The sequence below is a fragment of the Salmo salar genome, chromosome ssa26, assembly GCF_905237065.1.
Source record: "Salmo salar chromosome ssa26, Ssal_v3.1, whole genome shotgun sequence".
In the NCBI taxonomy this organism is placed as follows: Eukaryota; Metazoa; Chordata; class Actinopteri; order Salmoniformes; family Salmonidae; genus Salmo; species Salmo salar.
In genome coordinates this window covers 48,947,939-48,970,988 of record NC_059467.1, presented here as the reverse complement: position 1 = coordinate 48,970,988, position 23,050 = coordinate 48,947,939, and the positions used below count along the sequence as shown (strand labels likewise).

Genomic DNA, 23,050 nt, shown 5'->3' with positions numbered 1-23,050 from the left:
ACTTATGAATATGACCCAGATATGACAGAATAACTCCCTAGTCCCAGTACTCACGGCGACTACATCTCCTGCTGCCAGTCCCTGGTCGTAGAGAGCTCCTCTGTGGGTGTAGCTGCTGCTGGGAGCGGGTCTGGCTCTGGCTCACGGGCTGCTGCTCACTGGTGGAGTACCTGCTGCCATTCAACACCATGCTCTTGGATTGGCCCAGCCACTTCATACCCACAAGCCCCCTGGTCCAGTTGCATTTAGTCTCTGAGTTGAGGGAGCACTCAAGAGTGGGGAAGGCTGGAAGCTAGGGGCTGTCACCTGGAGTGGGAAGAGGAATGGATGAAGGCCCGGTTAGAGACCACACACGCACACCATCTCATTACATCATCCAGTCATACTGAAGAGAAGACATGGTCTCCACCCTGGACCGAAGCCATAGACGCCACTACTTGTATGAAAAAGCTCAAACTGAGATCGCTGAACTCTGTTCGGATTTTCTCTGTTTAGAACAGAGATGGGCCTACACCCTATCAAAGTTACCGATCAAAGTGTCTGCTTACCCACATATTCAGTCCGAGCCAGCCCTAGCCTTTTGGGGGCCCTACGAGAAATTGTTGCCCCCCCCACCTTGCGAGCAAAGCACTTAAGCGCCCCTCCTCTCTTGACAGCAGAGGGGAAAAAATGTTTTAGAATTAATTTCCTGCAATTCTACACATTTTGCCATGGGGCATAGAGAAAATGTTGCAGTTTTAAAGCAAGTTTGCTGCCATTCTACACATTTTGCCATGGGGAGAAGATTTAGCAATTTTATAACTTCATTCAATTATAGTGATTTTGCCAATAGGGCAGACACAAAAATGTGCAGTTTTACAGCTAATTTCCTGCAATTCTATATATATTTTTCCATAGGGTTGATAGAAATGTTTGCAATTTTTAATATGATATTTGAGTGAGAGAGAAAATCAAAATCAAATGGGGTGGGTAATTCAACCATGATTACTACTAGTTTAGATAGCTAGCCGCTAGATTGACTTACTAATATAATATGTTTGCTGACAAGGGCTAATTGAGTGACTGTCAGTGAATGATATGAGAGAAACTGCTGATGCACAACCACATTTATAAATTGCAACTTGTGTATTTGGCGAGATGGCGCTGCAACATGTCACCTTTGCAACTAGAGGTGACTATCTCCTTTACTCCACACACAGAAACACATACAAAGCTTCCTTCTGATTCCTGCTTACAAGGAAAAATTCAAAACAGGAAGTGCCGGAAGTGGTCCGATGAAGCGGTTGCTAAGCTACAGGACTGTTTTGCTAACACAGGCTGGAATATGTTCCGGGATTCAAACGATAACATTGAAGAGTTTACCACATCAGTCACCGGCTGTGGTGTTCGGGTCTGTGGGGCCCATTTTCAACGTTTACTAAAATAAAAATTATACAATGATTTATTTTTTCAACCTGAGAGTCATTGGCCTTGGCTCATTTTCATTGAACGCACACTGTGAACCCCCTACACATTTATATTACATATGTGGTGTTAGGTCAGCTGGACCGCAGGGTAATAAATGTGTGGGAAAGTGTGTGTGTAGGTGAAAACAAGTAAAAATGAAACAAAAAGGTTTGCTGCCTTTACTCTGTCTTCCTCCTCCCTGGGCCTGCTGTTTACACACAGCACCAAGAACCTGTCTGTCTCCTTGCCTGTCTGTCTGTCTCCCTGCCTGTCTCCCACTCTTTACCCTTTGTAGTGTGTGAAACTACACAATGTCTTGCGGGAACCTGCACAATGTTATTACAGTACATTATTTCGATACATTGTAAAAAATTCTGTATTTTCCCACACTCTACCCCAGCCAGGTGCAAATTGGGGGAGGGACAACAAATAAATAGCTTTGAATGTGTGTGACTCCTTACCACAATCAATTAGTATGGCAAATATAATCTCAGCTCAGAGGGCCTTAGAAACAATTTTTGCAGAGAGAGAAGCTAGTGTGGAAGGAGCGTCTTCCACTTTGGAATGAGGATCATGTCTCTGTCAATTCAGAATCTAACAGTGAGTTGTAAGAAGAGGATGAGCTTGACCCTCAGCCAGCCCCAGGGCCAGCGCCAGGAACATCCCATCAGCAGCCAGCCCCAGGACCAGCCGTCAGCCCCAGAACTAGCCCGTCAGCAGCCAGCCCCTGGACCAGCCCGTCAGCAGCCAGCCCCAGGACCAGCCCGTCAGCAGCCAGCCCCAGGAACATCCCGTCAGCAGCCAGCCCCAGGACCAGCCCGTCAGCAGCCAGCCCGTCAGCAGCCAGCCCCAGGACCAGCCCGTCAGCAGCCAGCCCCAGGAACATCCCGTCAGATTATTTCCAGAATTATCCGTTTCGATAACCAAGACACCAGACCAGCTTGCAAGTGTATAAGGGGAAGCCAGACGGAGGAGTCCCTGAGAAGAACGAAGGGATGTGGGCTGTCCTGAATGTGACACAGGGGACCAAAATCTGAACATATCAAAAGGCAATTATGTTTTAGAAAGACTTCCATATGCCATAGAAACCAGTAACCTATTGTTTTATACAGACTTCCATATGCCATAGAAACCAGTAACCTATTGTTTTATACAGACTTCCATATGCCATAGAAACCAGTAGCCTATTGTTTTATACAGACTTCCATATGCCATAGAAACCAGTAACCTATTGTTTTATACAGACTTCCATATGCCATAGAAACCAGTAACCTATTGTTTTATACAGACTTCCATATGCCATAGAAACCAGTAGTCTATTGTTTTATACAGACTTCCATATGCCATAGAAACCAGTAGTCTATTGTTTTATACAGACTTCCATATGCCATAGAAACTCTTGGATTGCGTCCTACCTGACAGGTCGCTCCTACCAGGTGGCGTGGCGAGAATCCGTCTCCGCACCACGTGCTCTCACCACTGGTGTCCCCCAGGGCTCAGTTCTAGGCCCTCTCCTATTCTCGCTATACACCAAGTCACTTGGCTCTGTCATATCCTCACATGGTCTCTCCTATCATTGCTACGCAGACGACACACAATTAATCTTCTCCTTTCCCCCTTCTGATAACCAGGTGGCGAATCGCATCTCTGCATGTCTGGCAGACATATCAGTGTGGATGACGGATCACCACCTCAAGCTGAACCTCGGCAAGACGGAGCTGCTCTTCCTCCCGGGGAAGGACTGCCCTTTCCATGATCTCGCCATCAAGGTGGACAACTCCATTGTGTCCTCCTCCCAGAGTGCTAAGAGCCTTGGCGTGACCCTGGACAACACCCTGTCGTTCTCCGCTAACATCAAGGCGGTGACCCGATCCTGTAGGTTCATGCTATACAACATTCGCAGAGTACGACCCTGCCTTACACGGGAAGCGGCGCAGGTCCTAATCCAGGCACTTGTCATCTCCCAGGCACTTGTCATCTCCCGGGCTCCCTGCCTGTGCCATTAAACCCCTACAACTCATCCAGAACGCCGCAGCCCGTCTGGTGTTCAACCTTCCGAAGTTCTCTCACGTCACCCCGCACCTCCGCTCTCTCCACTGGCTTCCAGTCGAAGCTCGCATCTGCTATAAGTCCATGGTGCTTGCCTATGGAGCTGTGAGGGGAACGGCACCTCCGTACCTTCAGGCTCTGATCAGGCCCTACACCCAAACAAGGGCACTGCGTTCATCCACCTCTGGCCTGCTGGCCCCCCTACCTCTGCGGAAGCACAGTTCCCACTCAGCCCAGTCAAAACTGTTCGCTGCTCTGGCACCCCAATGGTGGAACAAGCTCCCTCACGACGCCAGGACAGCGGAGTCAATCACCACCTTCCGGAGACACCTGAAACCCCACCTCTTTAAGGAATACCTGGGATAGGATAAAGTAATCCTTCTAACCCCCCCCCTTAAAAGATTTAGATGCACTATTGTAAAGTGGTTGTTCCACTGGATATTATAAGGTGAATGCACCAATTTGTAAGTCACTCTGGATAAGAGCGTCTGCTAAATGACGTAAATGTAAATGTAAAACCAGTAACCTATTGTTTTATACAGACTTCCATATACCATAGAAACCAGTAACCTATTGTTTCATAAAGACTTCCATATACCATAGAAACCAGTAACCTATTGTTTTATACAGACTTCCATATGCCATTGAAACAAGTAGTCTATTGTTTTATACAGACTTCCATATACCATAGAAACCAGTAACCTATTGTTTCATAAAGACTTCCATATGCCATAGAAACCAGTAACCTATTGTTTCATAAAGACTTCCATATGCCATAGAAACCAGTAGACTCTTTCTCTCAGGTTCGAGTGGTTTTAACTTTCTCTCATTGTCTGGTAGCCAGATGCCCATTCACCCATACCCTACTGCACTAATAATGTTAACAAATAATAGAACGTTTTACCTTCAAACGTTGATCAACTGATCTGTTGGATCAGATCAAATCGTTTTATTTTTATGTAGCCTAGGCCTACTGGTGGTATGAATTTATGATCTATCATCCCAGAGTCTGGTTGGGCCATTTCTTTCACGACAAGCTGACCAATAGAATAGAGCAACTTTTCTACAATGGGGGGATGGTAGAATGACATAGATACGCCAAAATCACACAGCCTAATTAGCCTACTCCTGTCTATACAGAACTAAATCAAATCATTCATATAGGCTACTAAAGCATGATGTGGCCACAGAGGATCATTAGCTTCCCCTAGACTTAATTATTATTTTAAACCACATTGTCTACAGTTGGAAGGAAACACCAAATAGAGGATTGTTGAGTTGCGACAGTCAAGTGAAAAGTACGAGGCGGTCCAGCCAGGCATATCGCAATATTTCAAAATTCAACGGCAGGAAAACCTCGTGTGGAAAACAAAATGGCTACTGTTTTAAAGAGAAGAAAATGAGAAGACTAACCTATGTTTTAGTTGTAATAATTGTCAACAACAGTAGGCCTATAGCCCATCTCCTAAGCACCAGCGGAGAGCATCGGCCATATCCCCGGGTGAGAGGCACTGAGCAGTATTCACTATTAATCATGTTGGGTCGGTGCCGTTTAAACGTTTTTTTTATATACATCAATTCCTCCTCCAGTTTAGACGTACGTCATATTCTATTTGTCTCCCCTTCCTCATAGGGATATTATATGGACAACGTCGTGTTTATTGATCCGTTTGTCAGTGTCTGCGATGTAGGCTGCAAATGTCTCCAGTCATAAAAGTGTAGTAGCCCAGGCCTCTGCGCTATACGTGCTCAGCCACGCATTGTGAACAGTGGTCGAGTTCTATTATTAGCCTAAATTACGACTACACAAATCTACTCATCACATTAGGATGAGTAGGTTTTATTACATAGAATGCTTTATTGTAAAAGGTGCATTTTTTTTTTTTTAATGGTGAAAGTTACCTTCCCCAAACTTGAAACTCAAGCACTGGCTAGTGATTTTTCTGTTCATTACTTGGCTTCAAAGTGCGCGGTAAGGACACGCCATGTTCTGTTAAAATTAAAATACCATAATGTAAATGCGATTTCGTGTCATTCTGAGCACGGTGGGTGGATGTCCGAATCAGGTTACACACCCAAGGCATATGGTTCCCTAACATTTACAGAAACCCTGCAGCAGCACTCACATCTCACAACATCATCATCATCATCCCAGACACCCTGGACCGACCCAACCTCTATTGCACTCCAAACTGCCTTCTCTCTCACCTGGATAAGAGGAACACCTATGTGAGAACACTGTTCATAAACTACAGGTCAGAGTTCAACACCATGATGCCCTCAAAGCTCATCACAGGTAGTGAGGGTAGGCAACAACACATCCGCCACGCTGACACTGGGGGCCCCCCCTCAGGGGTGCGGTGTTTTGGTACACCAGAAGTACATACATTTCCATTGGAACGCTGCGTTTCCATTGCAGACGCAGTTGCAGTGCATTCTGTGTGGGGCATACATTGGATCTATCCAACGTATGCATCAAATTGTACACGTAGACTTGACAGAAATAGTAGCAAAAAGGTGAATGTTGAACTTTTATTGCACACATATGCAGTAAACATTTTGGATTACGTAATGAAATGTTTGACTGCAGAATTACACAGTATTGATGCGGTAGTCCCCTGCTGTACTCCCTGTTTACCCACGACTGCGTAGCCAGACACGACTCCAAAACACCATCATTAAGTTTTCTGACGACACGACGGTGTTAGGCCTGATCACCAACAACAATAAGACCGCCTATAGGGGAGGTAGTCAGTGACCTAGCAGTGTGAATGCCAGGACAACAACCTTTCCTTCATCGTGTCAGCAAGACAAAAGGAGCTGATGGTGGACTACAGGAAACGGAGGGCCGAGCACGCCCCCCAATCTACATCGACATGGCTGTAGTGGAGCGGGTTGAAAGTTCCTCTGTGTCCACGTCACTAATCAATTATCATGGTCCACACACACACCAACACAGTCGTTGAGAAGGCATGACAACGCCTCTTCCCTCTCAGGAGGCTGCAAAAAGATTTGTCACGGGTCCTCAGATCCTCCAAAAGTTCTACAGCTGCACCATTGAGAGCATCTTGACAGACTGCGTCACCGCTTGATATTGCAACTGCTTGGCATCCGACCACAAGATGCTACAAAGGGTAGTGCGTACGGCCCAGTACATCACTAGGGTCGAACTCCCTGCCATCCAGGACCTCTATATCAGTTGGGAAGGCCCTAAAAATTGTCAGACTCCTGCCACCCAAGTCATAGACTGTTCTCTCTGCTACCGCACGGCAAGCGGTACCGATGCACCAAGTCTGGAATAGGGCGGTATCCATTTTTCCCAATACCTTCATACCATCTTTGGGTTTACGGTATTACCAAATGTTTATATAAACAAGGAGATTGCAGATAGGGTGGGAATCAAGGCGTTAACTCTGCATGCTGGCAAATGAACAAAGAGCATTACGTTTCTTCAAATAGAAACACACAACGTCCGAGTGCAATAAGAGAGTAAATATTTATTAATGAAAACAACTAAGTGAGAGAAACTTTAGGCCTCCTGGAATGGAAATGACTAGCAGTTGCTGCATGCTTCCAAAACAGGACAAACAGTGTAGCCTATGACACAAGATACAAAATAACAAAACTATTAAATAAGAAATAACACAAAGTACTACAATAAGACTTGTTCAGCAGCATGAATATTGCACATATTGAGCAACAACAACATATAGACTTAGGCCTTCGAAATTACCAGCAGCTTAGATGCCAGGTAGAATAGGACAGTCAAAATAGCTAATTGTTAGCATGTTCACCGGTCTTAAAAACAAACCCAAATAATCCAAATAGTAATAAACAAGAACAGTTTAGCATTGAATTGCACACAGAGGAATTACACATGTTGAGGTATATAAGCTACTATATAGGCTTGGCCTAGGCTATCAAATTCCTGAAAAAAACTGCACAGGACCTCTTAACTAAATTCACTGCTGCTGGTTGCAGCTAAAAAAACATCCACGTTCTTTGCTAGAAAGACCAGCACGTCCACCTTTCAGGAATCGATCTCTGAAGAGTGACGACATTCCCTGCCATGCCAAAAGACTCGCTCTGAAGCTGAACATGTGGTACATATACACAAGTACTTGTGGGCAACCTTTGCGAGTAAAAAGGAAAACTACGTTAATTTCTCTGCCACCAGAGCAGTGGGTCCTCCTCTCCTTCAATAGATGGTTCATGCAGGTAAACTGTCAGTTGGGCAGCTGCCCTTTCTTCAATGGCGGGAGGCAGCTAGTGCAGCAGCTGAGCCCTTCTTCCCAATTAGACTGCCCACCCCCTTCCACTCTTATTCTGACAGGCGCTCGTCCGAGGGTGATTACCTCATGCTCAACCTTTTGTTTTCAGTCTCGTCCCGTGTGCTATCATGGTCCCAACGGCAGCGAGGGTCGATGAAGGTGATGTTTTTTTGTTTCCTCCACCAAGCCTTCAGATCAGTGCAGTGCCTCCATCTTTGTCCACTAAGATTTCTTCCTTTAACAGTGTGAGCCAATTGGGATGGAATGAGGAGATGGTGACATACTGCGCCGCTGAGATGTCAGTGAATTCACTCACTGGCTTCAGCGCTTGGTTGATGGACTCCAAAAATCAGCGATGTCTTGCCATGACGAAGGGTAGCGCGTCTGTCTTTCTCCGTTACCCGTCGAATTGCCTCCGTTACCCGTCGAATTGCTGGAGACTGCTCTAGTATTCTTTATAATTTTCTGTTTTGACCCCAAACAAGTCGCACTGTCCTGTGTGGATAAAAATGTGACATTACATTAGAACAAAATGTTTAAAAAAAAATCACCACAGCTTGTAACAGCGTAGCAAAACAGTAATAGCCTAATAACAACTATAACCTAACTCAAATGAATTTTTTCGCTAAAATTGGAATTGATTTGTGCATGGCCAAGGCTACACATATATTGTTTTAAAATGTAGTTACTGTGACTAGACTCAATGCTCTTTGAGGCCAAGCTCGGCCTATGCTTCCAGGTCTCGTTTTGTTTAGGCCAGCTGTGTGAGAAGGAGACAGTAATAGTGAGGCAGACTACCAAGGTTCCCTCTGTTCTCTGTTACTCATTCTACACAGAGTTTGTTACTGTAAAGGTTTAAATTGTGGCCAAAACAATTGAACCATTTCCAGCCCAGTCTTCTGATTGTAGCTGTAATGTTTGTTGTTATTGCGGACAGTTTCTCTTCAAAAATGTCCGTTATTTTAGTGCCTCCACGGAGTGCGTCGACTAGGTGGTCGGCTGTGTGGTGTTCTGGGAAAAAAGCTTTTCTTCAGGCATTTTGAATGCAGTTTCCTGTCTTCAGTAAGGTGTACTGTTAAGAGAAACGTACGGTGTCGTGTTAACACTGGACCAAAATGTCTGTGGTCGAGGAAAGGTGATCCGTACCCGACACTAAAACCTGGACCTCTCGTCGGACTCTGTTGTAAAGGTCCAGAATTTCTGTTTTTGATAAGTATTTTCTCAGTTTGTACTGGGGGGGTCTAATGTGTGGATCATGTCCTCGAACGCTTTCTTTTCCACCTTGCGGAAGAAAACTAGAGGTCGACCGATTATGATTTTTCAACGCCGATACCGATTATTGGAGGACCAAAATAAGCTGAAACCGATTAAATCGGCCGATTTAAATTAAAAAAAATATTTCTTTGTAATAATGACAATTGCAACAATACTGACTGAACACTTATTTTAACTTAATATAATACATCAATAAAATCAATTTAACCTCAAATAAATAATGAAACATGTTCAATTTGGTTTAAATAATGCAAAAACAAAGTGCTGGAGAAGAAAGTAAAAGTGCAATATGTGCCATGTAAGAAAGCTAACGTTTAAGTTCCTTGCTCAGAACATGAGAACATATGAAAGCTGGTGGTTCCTTTTAACATGAGTCTTCAATATTCCCAGGTAAGAAGTTTTAGGTTGTAGTTATTATTGGAATTATAGGACTATTTCTCTCTACGATTTGTATTTCATATACCTTTGACTATTGGATGTTCTTATGGGCACTTTAGTATTGCCAGTGTAACAGTATAGCTTCCGTCCCCCTCTTCGCTCATACCTGGGCTCGAACCAGGAACACATCGACAACAGCCACCCTCGAAGCAGCGTTACCCATGTAGAGCAAGGGGAACAACCACTCCAAGTCTCAGAGCGAGTGATGTTTGAAACGCTATTAGCGCACACCCGCTAACTAGCTAGCCGTTTCACATCGTTTACACCAGCCTAATCTTGGGAGTTGATAGGCTTGAAGTCATAAACAGCGCAATGCTTGAAGCACAGCGAGGAGCTGCTGGCAAAACGCAAGAAAGTGCTGTTTGAATGAATGCTTATGAGCCTGCTGCTGCCTGCCACCGCTCAGTCAGACTGCTCTATCAAATCATAGACTGAATTATAATATACTGCTCAAAAAAATAAAGGGAACACTTAAACAACACATACTAGATCTGAATGAAAGAAATAATCTTATTATATACTTTTTTCTTTACATAGTTGAATGTGCTGACAACAAAATCACACAAAAACAATCAATGGAAATCCAATTTATCAACCCATGGAGGTCTGGATTTGGAGTCACACTCAAAGTTAAAGTGGAAAACCACACTACAGGCTGATCCAACTTTGATGTAATGTCCTTAAAACAAGTCAAAATGAGGCTCAGTAGTGTGTGTGGCCTCCACGTGCCTGTATGACCTCCCTACAATGCCTGGGCATGCTCCTGATGAGTTGGCGGATGGTCTCCAGAGGGATCTCCTCCCAGACCTGGACTAAAGCATCTGCCAACTCCTGGACAGTCTGTGGTGCAACGTGGCGTTGGTGGATGGAGCGAGACATGATGTCCCAAATGTGCTCAATTGGATTCAGGTCTGGGGAACGGGCGGGCCAGTCCATAGCATCAATGCCTTCCTCTTGCAGGAACTGCTGACAGACTCCAGCCACATGAGGTCTAGCATTGTCTTGCATTAGGAGGAACCCAGGGCCAACCGCACCAGCATATGGTCTCACAAAGGGTCTGAGGATCTCATCTCAGTACCTAATGGCAGTCAGGCTACCTCTGGCGAGCACATGGAGGGCTGTGCGGCCCCCCCAAAGAAATGCCACCCCACACCATGACTGACCCACCGCCAAACCGGTCATGCTGGAGGATGTTGCAGGCAGCAGAACGTTCTCCACGGCGTCTCCAGACTCTGTCACGTCTGTCACATGCTCAGTGTGAACCTGCTTTCATCTGTGAAGACCACAGGGCGCCAGTGGCGAATTTGCCAATCTTGGTGTTCTCTGGCAAATGCCAAACGTCCTGCACGGTGTTGGGCTGTAAGCACAACCCCCACCTGTGGATGTCGGGCCCTCATACCACCCTCATGGAGTCTGTTTCTGACCGCTTGAGTAGACACATGCACATTTGTGGCCTGCTGGAGGTCATTTTGCAGGGCACTGGCAGTGCTCCTCCTGCTCCTCCTTGCACAAAGGCGGAGGTAGCGGTCCTGCTGCTGGGTTGTTGCCCTCCTACGACCTCCTCCACATCTCCTGATGTACTGGCCTGTCTCCTGGTAGCGCCTCCATGCTCTGGACACTACGCTGACAGACACAGCAAACCTTCTTGCCACAGCTCGCATTGATGTGCCATCCTGGATGAGCTGCACTACCTGAGCCACTTGTGTGGGTTGTAGACTCCGTCTCATGCTACCACTAGACTGAAAGCACCGCCAGCATTCAAAAGTGACCAAAACATCAGCCAGGAAGCATAGGAACTGAAAAGTGGTCTGTGGTCCCCACCAGCAGAACCACTCCTTTATTGGGGGTGTCTTGCTAATTGCCTATAATTTCCACCTGTTGTCTATTCCATTTGCACAACAGCATGTGAAATGTATTGTCAATCAGTGTTGCTTCCTAAGTGGACAGTTTGATTTCACAGAAGTGTGATTGAGTTGGAGTTACATTGTGTTGTTTAAGTGTTCCCTTTATTTTTTTGAGCAGTGTATAATAAACACACAGAAATACGAGCCTTAGGTCATTAATATGGTCGAATCCGGAAACTATCATCTCGAAAACAAAACGTTTTCCTTTCAGTGAACCGTTCCGTATTATATTAACGGGTGGCATCCCTAAGTCTAAATATTCCTGTTACATTGCACAGCCGTCAATGTTATGTCATAATTATGTACAATTCTGGCAAATTAGTTCGCAACGAGCCAGGCGGCCCAAACTGTTGCATATACCCTGACTCTGCGTGCAATGAACGCAAGAGAAGTGACACAATTTCACCTGGATAATATTGCCTGCTAACCTGGATTTCTTTTAGCTAAATATGCAGGTTTAAAAATATATACTTCTGTGTATTGATTTTAAGAAAGGCATTGATGTTTATGGTTAGGTACAGTCGTGCAACGATTGTGATTTTTTTCGCAAATAGGCTTTTGTTAACCTCTTACATCTAGACGTTCCGCTAGCGGAACACCTGCTCCAATATCCAATGATAGGCGTGGCGCGAATTACAAATTCCTCTAAAATACAAAAACTTCAATTTTTCAAACATATGACTATTTCACAGCATTTTAAAGACAAGACTCTCCTTTATCTAACCACACTGTCCGATTTCAAAAAGGCTTTACAGCGAAAGCAAAACATTAGATTATGTCAGCAGAGTACCCAGCCAGAAATAATCAGACACCCATTTTTCAAGCTAGCATATGTCACAAAAAACAAAACCACAGCTAAATGCAGCACTAACCTTTGATGATCTTCATCAAATGACACACCTAGGACATTATGTTATACAATACATGCATGTTTTGTTCAATCAAGTTCATATTTATATCAAAAACCAGCTTTTTACATTAGCATGTGACGTTCAGAACTAGCATACCCACCGCAAACCTCCGGTGAATTTACTAAATTACTCACGATAAACGTTCACAAAAAAACATAATTATTTTAAGAATTATAGATACAGAACTCCTTTGTGCAATCGAGGTGTCCGATTTTAAAATAGCTTTTCGGTGAAAGCACATTTTGCAATATTCTGAGTAGATAGCCCAGTCATCACGGGCTAGCTATTTAGACACCCACCAAGTTTAGCCCTCACCAAAGTCAGATTTACTATTAGAAAAGTTTGATTACCTTTGGTGTTCTTCGTCAGAATGCACTCCCAGGACTTCTACTTCAATAACAAATGTTAGTTTGGTTCAAAATAATCCATAGTTATATCCAAACAGCGGCGTTTTGTTCGTGCGTTCAAGACACTATCCGCAGTGTAAATAAGGGTCATGAGCATGGCGTATTTCGTGACAAAAGATTTCTAAATATTACATTACCGTACTTCGAAGCATGTCAACCGCTGTTTAAAATCTATTTTTATGCCATTTTTCTCATAAAAAAGCGATAATATTCCAACCGGGAATCTGCGTTTAGGTAAACAGACGAAAGAAAACAAAGCATGGGGTCGACTCGGGCACGCGCCTGAGTCTCACAGTACTGTAACCAGCCACTATCCAAACGCGCTACTTTTTTTCAACCAGAGCCTGCAAAGCCACGATTCAGCTTTTTGCCGCCTTCTGAGAGCCCATGGGAGCAGTAGGAAGTGTCACGCAACAGCAGAGATCCTCTGTAATGGATAGAGATAATCAAGAAGGGCAAGAAATTGTCAGACAGGGCACTTCCTGCATGGAATCTTCTCAGGTTTTGGCCTGCCAAATGAGTTCTGTTATACTCACAGACACCATTCAAACAGTTTTAGAAACTTTGGAGTGTTTTCTATCCAAAGCTAATAATTATATGCATATTCTAGTTTCTGGACAGGAGTAATAATCAGATTAAATCGGGTACGTTTTTTATCCGGCTGTGAAAATACTGCCCCCTAGCCATAACAGGTTAAATCATCCCCCGTTTGACGAAGTCGGCTGTCTTTGTTAGGAAGAAATAGTTTTCACAGTTCGCAACGAGCCAGGCGGCCCAAACTGCTACATATACCCTGACTCTGTTGCAAGAGAAGTGACACATTTTCCCTAGTTAAAAGAAATTCATGTTAGCAGGCAATATTAACTAAATATGCAGGTTTAAAAATATATACTTGTGTATTGATTTTAAGAAAGGCATTGATGTTTATGGTTGCAGCAACGTGTACCTAAGCGATTATATGCAACGCAGCACAGGCTAGATAAACTAGTAATATCATCAACCATGTGTAGTTAACTAGTGATTATGATTGATTGATTGTTTTTTATAAAGATAAGTTTAATGCTAGCTAGCAACTTACCTTGGCTTCTTACTGCATTCGCGTAACAGGCAGGCTCCTCGTGGAGTGCAATGTAAAGCAGGTGGTTAGAGCGTTGGACTAGTTAACCGTAAGGTTGCAAGATTGAATCCCCAAGCTGACAAGGTAAAAATCTGTCGTTCTGCCCCTGAACAAGGCAGTTAACCCACCGTTCCTAGGCCGTCATTGAAAATAAGAATGTGTTCTTAACTGACTTGCCTAGTTAAATAAAAGGTTAAAAAAATACATTTTTAAAAATCGGTGTCCAAAAATACCGATTTCCGATTGTTATGAAAACTTGAAATCGGCCAATCAGTCGACCTCTAAAAGAAACCATTTATTTTGCTGTGTATATGGAAACCGCTTCCGTGCACTTTGTCCACCTTGTGGTGGTTTTTCTATTTAACACTGAACAAAAATAGAAACACACAACATGTAAAGTGTTGGTTCCATGTTTCATGAGCTGAAATAAAAGATCCCAGAAATGTTCCACATGTACAAAAAAAGCAGCTTATTTTGCTCAAATTTTGTACACTAATTTGTTTACATCCCTGTTAGTGATCATTTCTTCTTTGCCAAGATAATCCATTAACCTGACAAATGTGGCATATCATGAAGCTGAAATAGCGACCTGGACTTTTTGCATTGACCACAACCCTTTGCTCTACCTTATTTGATTCATCACAAATGCTGCTGTTATTGTTTATTATTCATCCTGTTGCCTAGTTACTTTACCCCTACCTACAGTGCATTCGGAAAGTATTCAGACCCCTTCACTTTAAAAAAAAATGTATTACATTTTACAGGTAGCGATGCATCGATATAACATTTTTGGCCGATAACGATATCCAATATTTTCCTTGACAAAAAAAACCTGATAACCGATATTTCACATTTTAGCGGCCTTTTAAGCATTTTAGTACAGTTAAATAGTTGAAACACACACACACCAAAAAGTTTTTTTGTTGGCATTTACGTATGTCCCCATTACCAGTAAAACATAATCAAAACCTATTTCTTTCACTTGCTGTGCTGTTTCATTGTTCATTTGTTCAGTCGTTTCATTCTCAACCAGGATTTCATCATACATGTCAAGTAGTGAAGTTTCAGCTGTCTGTCTATGGCCTCTTCTGTCGTGGGTCCTCTTCGGTGCGCACTGTCACTGTGTCCGTTTCCATCTTGTCCAGCTGTGTCTAACATTTCACGTAAACCCTGTTTCTTGTCTGCATCGAAGTAGCGGTCCTTGTACCTAGCATCGAGCATGGTGGCAACACAGTAAAGAGGCTCAGAGAGAATGCCACCGAATCGCTTGTACACAGCCTCTAGTAAAGTACTTTTCCAAGTTTTAACCCCACGGTCTGTGTCGGCAGTTTTGTTTGACCAGGCGTTTCAATGCCGTGACAGAGGGTATCGCGTCTTCTGCACACACAGTTGATGAGCTTATTTCTCCAGTCAGTTGTTCAAATGGAGCTAGGAGTGTGTTCATGTTTCCTAGTTTCAAACATGTTCTCAAATGCCATTGAAATGGCAGCAGCGGTATGAGAACCAGCACATTCTTGAGCATGCAATGCGGCTTTCCTCAGTACGAGATCCTCGTCGACCCTCTGTGCTGTTAGACTCAGCATGCTCATGGGGCTGACATCGCTGGTCCAAATGTCAGTCGTGAAGCTAATAGCAGTGACGCCCATAGCAAGTAGCTCATGGATGTGCGTTTCAACAATACTGTGTAACCCCGGTAGGGCAACATCTGAAAAATAGTGCCTACTTGGTAGTGTGTACTGGGCCTCGAGGTGCTCGGCCAGTCAGCAAAAGCCAACATCATCCACGACAGAAAACGGTTGACTGTCAAGGGCAATGAATTCTATTATCTTGGCGTTAATGGATTTCGCCTATGAGTTGTCTCGCTGAAATGTTCTTATTCTTTCAAATGACTGCTGGACTTGAACTTGTTTAGTTGTTGGAAGTGTGCACTTAGTTTTCTGATTTTGTTCTAAGTAGTAGCTGAACGTCTGGGTGGTGATGCACTTTCGAATGAGTCATTAGGTTTGTGGTATTGAAAGATTTCACTCTCTCCCCTCAGGAAATAATAGCAGCACAAATGTTGCATATGGCCTTTTTGTTATCTTCCTTTGAAACTTCAAAGTAGATCCACACAGCAGACATTGTGGGCTAGGTTAGGAATACTGTGTTGCACGTGTAGCGTGGTATTTCTTGTGGCGTCATTACGTCATCTACCTACGTTATATAGGTATGCAGGTCAGCTTTGACATCGGTTTTGCACATCAGCGTTATAGACATCGGGCCGATGCTGGCATTTTCAGCTAATATCGTCCGATTCCGATATGCTCACCGATATATTGCGCATCCCTAATTACAGCTTTATTCTAAAATAAATTACATTTTTTCCCCCCTCATCAATCTACACACAATACCCCATAATGTAGAAGCAAAAACAGGTTTTTAGAAATGTTAGTAAATGTATAAAAAAATGTAAACTGAAATATTACATTTACATAGGTGTTCAGACCCTTTACTCAGTACTTTGATGAAGCACCTTCTCTGCAGATCCTCTCAAGCTCTGTCAGATTGGATGGGCAGTGTTGCTGCACAGCTATTTTCAGGTCTTACGAGCTTACCAGACGAGCTAAACTACTTCTGTTTGCTTCGAGGCAAATAACACTGAAACATTAATGAGAGCACCAGCTGTTCCGGAAGACTGTGATCATGCTCTCCGCAGTCGATGCGAGTAAGACCTTTTAAACAGGTCAACATTCACAAGGCCGCAGGGCCAGACGGATTACCAGGACGTGTACGGCGAACATGCGCTGACCAACTGGCAAGTGTCTTCACTGATCTTTTCAACCTCTCCCTGTCCGAGTCTGTAATACCAACATGTTTTAAGCAGACCACCATAGTCCCTGTGCCTAAGAACACTAAAGTAACCTGCCTAAATGACTACCAACGTCTGTAGCCATGAAGTGCTTTGAAAGGCTGGTCATAGCTCACATCAAGACCATTATCACAGAATCCCTAGACCCACTCCAATTTGCATACCGCCCTAACAGATCCACAGATGATGTAATCTCTATTGCACTCCACACTGCCCTCTCCCACCTGGACAAAAGGTACACCTATGTGAGAATGCTATTCATTGACTACAGCTCAGTGTTCAACACCATACTGCCCTCAATGCTCATCAATAAGCTAAGGACCCTGGGACTAAAAACCTCCTTCTGCAACTGAATCCTGGACTTCCTAATGGACTGCCCCCAGGTGGTAAGGGTAGGTAACATATCCGCCACGCTGATCCTCAACACGCGGGCCCCTCAGGGGTGCATGCTCAGTCCCCTCCTGTACACCTTGTTCAGTCATGATTGCACGGCCAGGCACGACTCCAACACCATCATTAAGTTTGCCGATGACACAACAGTGGTAGGCCTGCTCACCGACAACGATGAGACAGCTTATAGGGAGGAGGTCAGAGACCTAACCGTGTGGTGCCAGGACAACAACCTCTCCCTCAACGTGATCAAGACAAAGGAGATGATTGTGGACTACAGGAAAAAGGGGACCGAGCACGCCCCCATTCTCATCGACGGTGCTGTAGTGGAGCACGTTGAGAGCTTCAAGTTCCTTGGTGTCCACATCAACAAGCTAACATGGTCCAAGCACTCCAAGACAGTCGTGAAGAGGGTACGACAAAACCTATTCCCCCTCAGGAGACTGAAAAGATTTGGCATGGGTCCTCAGATCCTCAAAAGGTTCTACAGCTGCACCATCGAAAGCATCCTGCCTGGTTGCATGACTGCCTGGTTGCATGACTGCCTGGTATGGCAACTGCTTGGCCTCCGACCGCAAGGCACTACAAAGAGTAGTGCATACGGCCCAGTACATCACTGGGGTCAAACTTCCTGCCATCCAGGACCTCTATACCAGGCGGTGTCAGAGGAAGGCCCTAAAAATTGTCAAAGACTCCAACCACCCTAGTCTGTTCTCTCTGCTACCGCACGGCAAGCGGTACCGGAGCGTCAAGTCTAGGTCCAAGAGGCTTCTACACAGCTTCTACCCCCAAGCCATAATACTCCTGAACATCTAATTTTTATTTTACCTTTATTTAACCTGTTGGGGGTAGGGGGCAGTATTTGCACGGCCGGATAAAAAACATACCCGATTTCATCTGGTTATTACTACTGCCCAGAAACTAGAATATGCATATAATTATTGGCTTTGGATAGAAACGACCCTAAAGTTTCTAAAACTGTTTGAATGGTGTCTGTGAGTATAACAGAACTCATATGGCAGGCAAAAACCTGAGAAGATTCCTTACAGGAAGTGGCCTGTCTGACAACTTCTTGGGCTTCTTGACTCTCTTTATTGAAAACTTAGGATCTCTGCTGTAACGTGACACTTCCTACGGCTCCCATAGGCTCTCAGAAGGCGGGAAAAGGCTGAATGATGTCTTTGCAGCCCCTGGCTGAAAAACATTAGCGCCTTTGGTAAGTGGTCTATCAGAGGTCAATGAGACTGAGGCGCGTGCACGAGGCGACCCCATGTTTTTATTTTCTCTCTCTTTGAACGTAAACACGGTTTCCCGGTCGGAATATTATCGCTTTTTTACGAGAAAAATTGCATAAAAATTGATTTTAAACAGTGGTTGACATGCTTCGAAGTACGGTAATGGAATATTTAGAAAATGTTGGTCACGAAACGCGTCGGCGCGTCACCCTTCTTTACCATTCGGATAGTGTCTTGAACGCACAAACAAAACAGAGGATATTTGAACATAACTATGGATTATTTTGAACCAAACCAACATTTGTTATTGAAGTAGAAGTCCTGGGAGTGCATTCTGATGAAGAACAGCAAAGGTAATCAAACTTTTCTAATAGTAAATCTGACTTTGGTGAGGGCTAAACTTGGTGGGTGTCTAAATAGCTAGCCCGTGATGACTGGGCTATCTACTCAGAATATTGCAAAATGTGCTTTCACCGAAAAGCTATTTTAAAATCGGACATAGCGATTGCATAAAGGAGTTCTGGATCTATAATTCTTAAAATAATTGTTATGTTTTTTGTGAACGTTTATCGTGAGTAATTTAGTAAATTCACCGGACGTTTGCGGTGGGTATGCTAGTTCTGAACGTCACATGCTAATGTAAAAAGCTGGTTTTTGATATAAATATGAACTTGATTGAACAAAACATGCATGTATTGTATAACATAATGTCCTAGGATTGTCATCTGATGAAGATCATCAAAGGTTAGTGCTGCATTTAGCTGTGGTTTGGGTTTATGTGACATTATATGCTAGCTTGAAAAATGGGTGTCTGATTATTTCTGGCTGGGTACTCTGCTGACATAATCTAAATGTTTTGCTTTCGTTGTAAAGCCTTTTTGAAATCGGACAGTGTGGTTAGATTAACGAGAGTCTTGTCTTTAAAATGGTGTAAAATAGTCATATGTTTGAGAAATTGAAGTAATAGCATTTCTAAGGTATTTGAATAACGCGCCACGGGATTCCACTGGCTGTTGAGTAGCCCAGAGAGGTTAACTAGGTAAGTCAGTTAAGGACAAATTCTTATTTTCAATGACGGCCTAGGAACAGTGGGTTAACTGCCTTGTGCAGGGGCAGAACGACATTTTTTACTTTGTCAGCTCGGGGATTCGATCTTGCAACCTTTCGGTTACTAGTCCAACGCTCTAACCACTAGGCTACCTGCCCGAGCAATGGACATTATACTGGTTGAAATCTGTCCTTTGGTCTGATGATTCCAAATTAGATTTTTGGTTCCAACCGTCATGTCTTTGTGAGACGCAGAGTAGGTGAATGGATGATCTCCGCATGTGTGGTTCCCACTGTGAAGCATGGAGGTGGTGGTGTGATGGTATGGGGGTGCTTTGCTATGACGCTATCGGTGATTTATTTAGAATTCAAGGTACACTTCTACAGCATGGCTACCACAGCATTCTGAAGAAACATGCCATCCCATTTGGTTTGCGCTTAGGGGGACTATAATTTGTTTTTCAACAGGACAATGACCCAACACAGCGCCAGGCTGTGTAAGGGCTATTTTACCAAGATGAAGAGTGATGGTGTGCTGGATCAGATGACCTGGCCTCCACAATCACCCGACATCAATCCAATTGAGATGGTTTGGAATGAGTTGGACCACAGAGTGAAGGAAAAGCAGCCAACAAGTGCTCAGTATATGTGGGAACTCCTTCAAGACTTTTGGAAAAGCAATCCAGGTTAAGCTTGTTGGCACAATTCCATGAATGTGCAAAGTTGTCATCAAGGCAACTGGTGGCTACATTGAATAATCTAAAATATATTTTGATTTGTTTAACACTTTTTTGGTTCCTACATGATTCCATTTGTTATTTAATAGTTGATGTCTTCACTATTATTCTACAATGTAGAAAATAGTAAAAAAATAAATATAAACCCTTGAATAAGTGTGCCCAAACTTTTGACTGGTACTGTACATCTTACCGTCCCAGGGAAGACAGGACACCCAGGGAAGACAGGACACCCTCAATTTCGAGACCTGGAGGGTATTATTTTAGAAAAAGACCAAAAGTATTTGGGTGTAATTGCAACGTTGCAATATTTCACAGGCTACCAAGGGTGGCTAACCAACCTCCAGGCAATTCTTAAAGGGGCGGTGTTGTATTTTGAGACAGGCCTACATTGTCTGATGCTCTATGGGAAGAAAGATAGTAATGCATTTTATTTATGTGTTAGACCTTCTTTGGAGGGGGGGGCAAGTGTTTTGAGCTTTCGGACAAGTAAAAAAATATATAATATTTCCTACTTGCTAAAAAAAGTTATGCCCTGATATCTTTCTATAATTCTTCTATTTTTCTCTCTGCATTGTTGGGAATGGCCGTAAGTAAGCATTTCACTGTTAGTCTACACCTGTCGTTTATAAAGCATGTGACAAATAAAAAGTTATACTATTTTCTATTATTCTAACTCTCAACACTAAATTGAGACCCAGACTGAGTTCCCCCCCCAAAAAAATATATAATAATCTAAAATATAAATGGTGTAGAATCATCAGATTCTGATTTAGATTATATCTGCAGCGCCACTTAGTGGTCAAATGAGGGAAGCCGCTTTGTCCGACTCAAATTTGGTACGTTTGTATGAGACGTGCGTGATGATGTCTTATTTGGCAGCCAGATAACACATTACAATTAAATATTGATCGGAAGTTAAACTAATGGGCAATCGAAGCCATGCATTTATTTTATGGAACAATGGATTGGTAATACTTCTTTAGATAGCTACACCCTTGAACACTAGCAACTGAAATACGCCCTGGCGTAACGTTAGTGTTGCTAGCTAACAACAACAAGAGGTTGTACTGATAGGGCCTTGTCAAAAAAACAGCTGGCAAATTAGTGCAACACCTCATTCTGGGGGTACGCTGCATTTGGTATATCAATGTCAGAAACGTTACCACATCATGCGCGAGTTAACGTTAGCTAGTTGACTGTTTTGAGAAAAGCGTTCAACGAGGAACCCGGAAGGACACCACTGATACATGTTTGTCAACTTTCCATTTCAAACAGGGGCCTGATAATAGCCAACTCGCCGTTAATATAGCCTATTTGCCTGTCAGAGGGTGTACATTACGCAATATTTAGCTAACGTTAGCGGTGTATCTAGGTGGCCCGGCATTAGCTTAACAAATTATGATGGCTTGAAAACTTGAAAGCGACTGACCATTTCCAGAAAGTTGACGTACACATCTCACTCACCGGCACTGCTAATATTCGTTTCAATGCATTGGTGTTAACAGGGTTTAGTCATGTCAGTTAGCTAACATTAATCAATAACAGTAAGTAAAACACCCATGTTAACTAGCTAAAGCAAATCATCTTTATAACTAGCTAATTATCTACCAGTTAGATAGGTACCGAAACAATCTAGCTAGTGATTTTCAACACCAAGTCGAGCGTAAATACACCTCTAATATAAAAACAATGTGCGATAAACACGTAGTTAACGTTAGCTAGCTGTTTTGAAAAGCAAAATAGACAAACACTCGCCCAGGCCCAATAATCGAGGTTTGCTAGCTAGCTAGTATCGCTAACGCTAGTTCAGGCAAACTGACTACCCTGTCCATATCTCGTAGTTTTCTTTATTACTAGGTAACTTACTATAATGGCTGAGTTTACATGTTTAATAGCGCGCTAGCTAACTACGTTATCTGACTAACGTTACAGTAACTAGCTAGCTACAAAACACAGTTTTGTTAGCTAGGTAACTTGCGTTCTGAAAACATTTTTCACCCATAGAAAAGTGGCAGGACGTCTTTTAACGACCATCACGACTGAACAAATAACGTAAATACTCACTAAATATTTATTCCAGGATGAGCAGGAACATTAGATAATCCTTCAAAAAAATCCAGAATTGGCAAGACACTGTAATCGAAAATTTCGTCGGAAACAAAACATTTCAGAAATTAACATTAAAATTCAAGATGGCGGCTAGCACAGGAGCGAAGAGAAAGGCGTAGTACTGCCATCCAGAAGAAATAGACCCAAGGAATACTCCAGCCATTCGGCATCAATCATGTCCAATAGTTTAGGATTAAACAGATATTAAGTCGTTTTGACAATGAAATTAAGTTAACTGATGATTTCGAGAAATGAAACACCATTCATTCCTTACTTTGTAAAAAATTATCGGATGTACACAAAAGTAGTGCTGCATAAACAAACCTGTAAAGCGCTTCCTAAGAAGTCAACGACAGCTGATAGGATCTACGCTCTTCTGCAGTCACACTCCGATAGAAAGCAAGAGAAGAGCAGCAAATGTCGTGCTATAAGTCTATCTGCATAAAGATGGCATGTGAGCACAAAGGACTATTCTATACGGCAATACAACACTGACTCTCACAATACTATTTTTTTCCCAAGTACAATTTGAACAGTTGTTCAGAGACCGGTTTACCGGTCGACCTATCTATGGCACAAGTTGATGTGCGGTAGCTACGGTTCTAAGGTACGTGTAGTTAAATCCATACACGCCAGCAAACGATATATCTAGAAATCTGGGCACAGAGGAGTAATACAGAAATCTGCAATATAAACGGCATTATTAGTCTAATCTCAGCTGTAAAGACACCTCTGCTGATGTCATGTTCAAAGCATGATATTCTTAATCATACAAAAAAATAAAGAATCTAACACTACCAGCTGCAAGACGTTCTCTCTCTCTCTCACACACACAGCCGGGACGATTTGGCTAGGAATGGGTG

The 23,050-nt window shown here is 43.3% G+C and overlaps 1 protein-coding gene across 2 annotated transcripts in view; it reads right to left on the bottom strand.

Annotated features, from left to right (window-relative positions):
- The window catches only part of LOC106587945 (histone-lysine N-methyltransferase KMT5B), a 41,072-nt gene extending 18,217 nt beyond the window's left edge, over positions 1–22,855 (bottom strand). Inside the window, exons 1-2 of one of the 2 annotated variants that reach the window (XM_045708765.1) lie at positions 22,512–22,855; positions 55–306 (exon numbers count right to left, since the gene is read on the bottom strand). In XM_045708765.1, the coding sequence (XP_045564721.1) occupies positions 55–217 (163 nt within the window). In that variant the 5' untranslated portion in view covers positions 218–306; positions 22,512–22,855. Of the gene's footprint in view, positions 1–54; positions 307–22,142; positions 22,473–22,511 lie in introns of those variants that run through there. The other variant, XM_045708764.1, reaches the window with a different exon arrangement.
- Between the last annotated feature and the right edge of the window lie 195 nt (positions 22,856–23,050).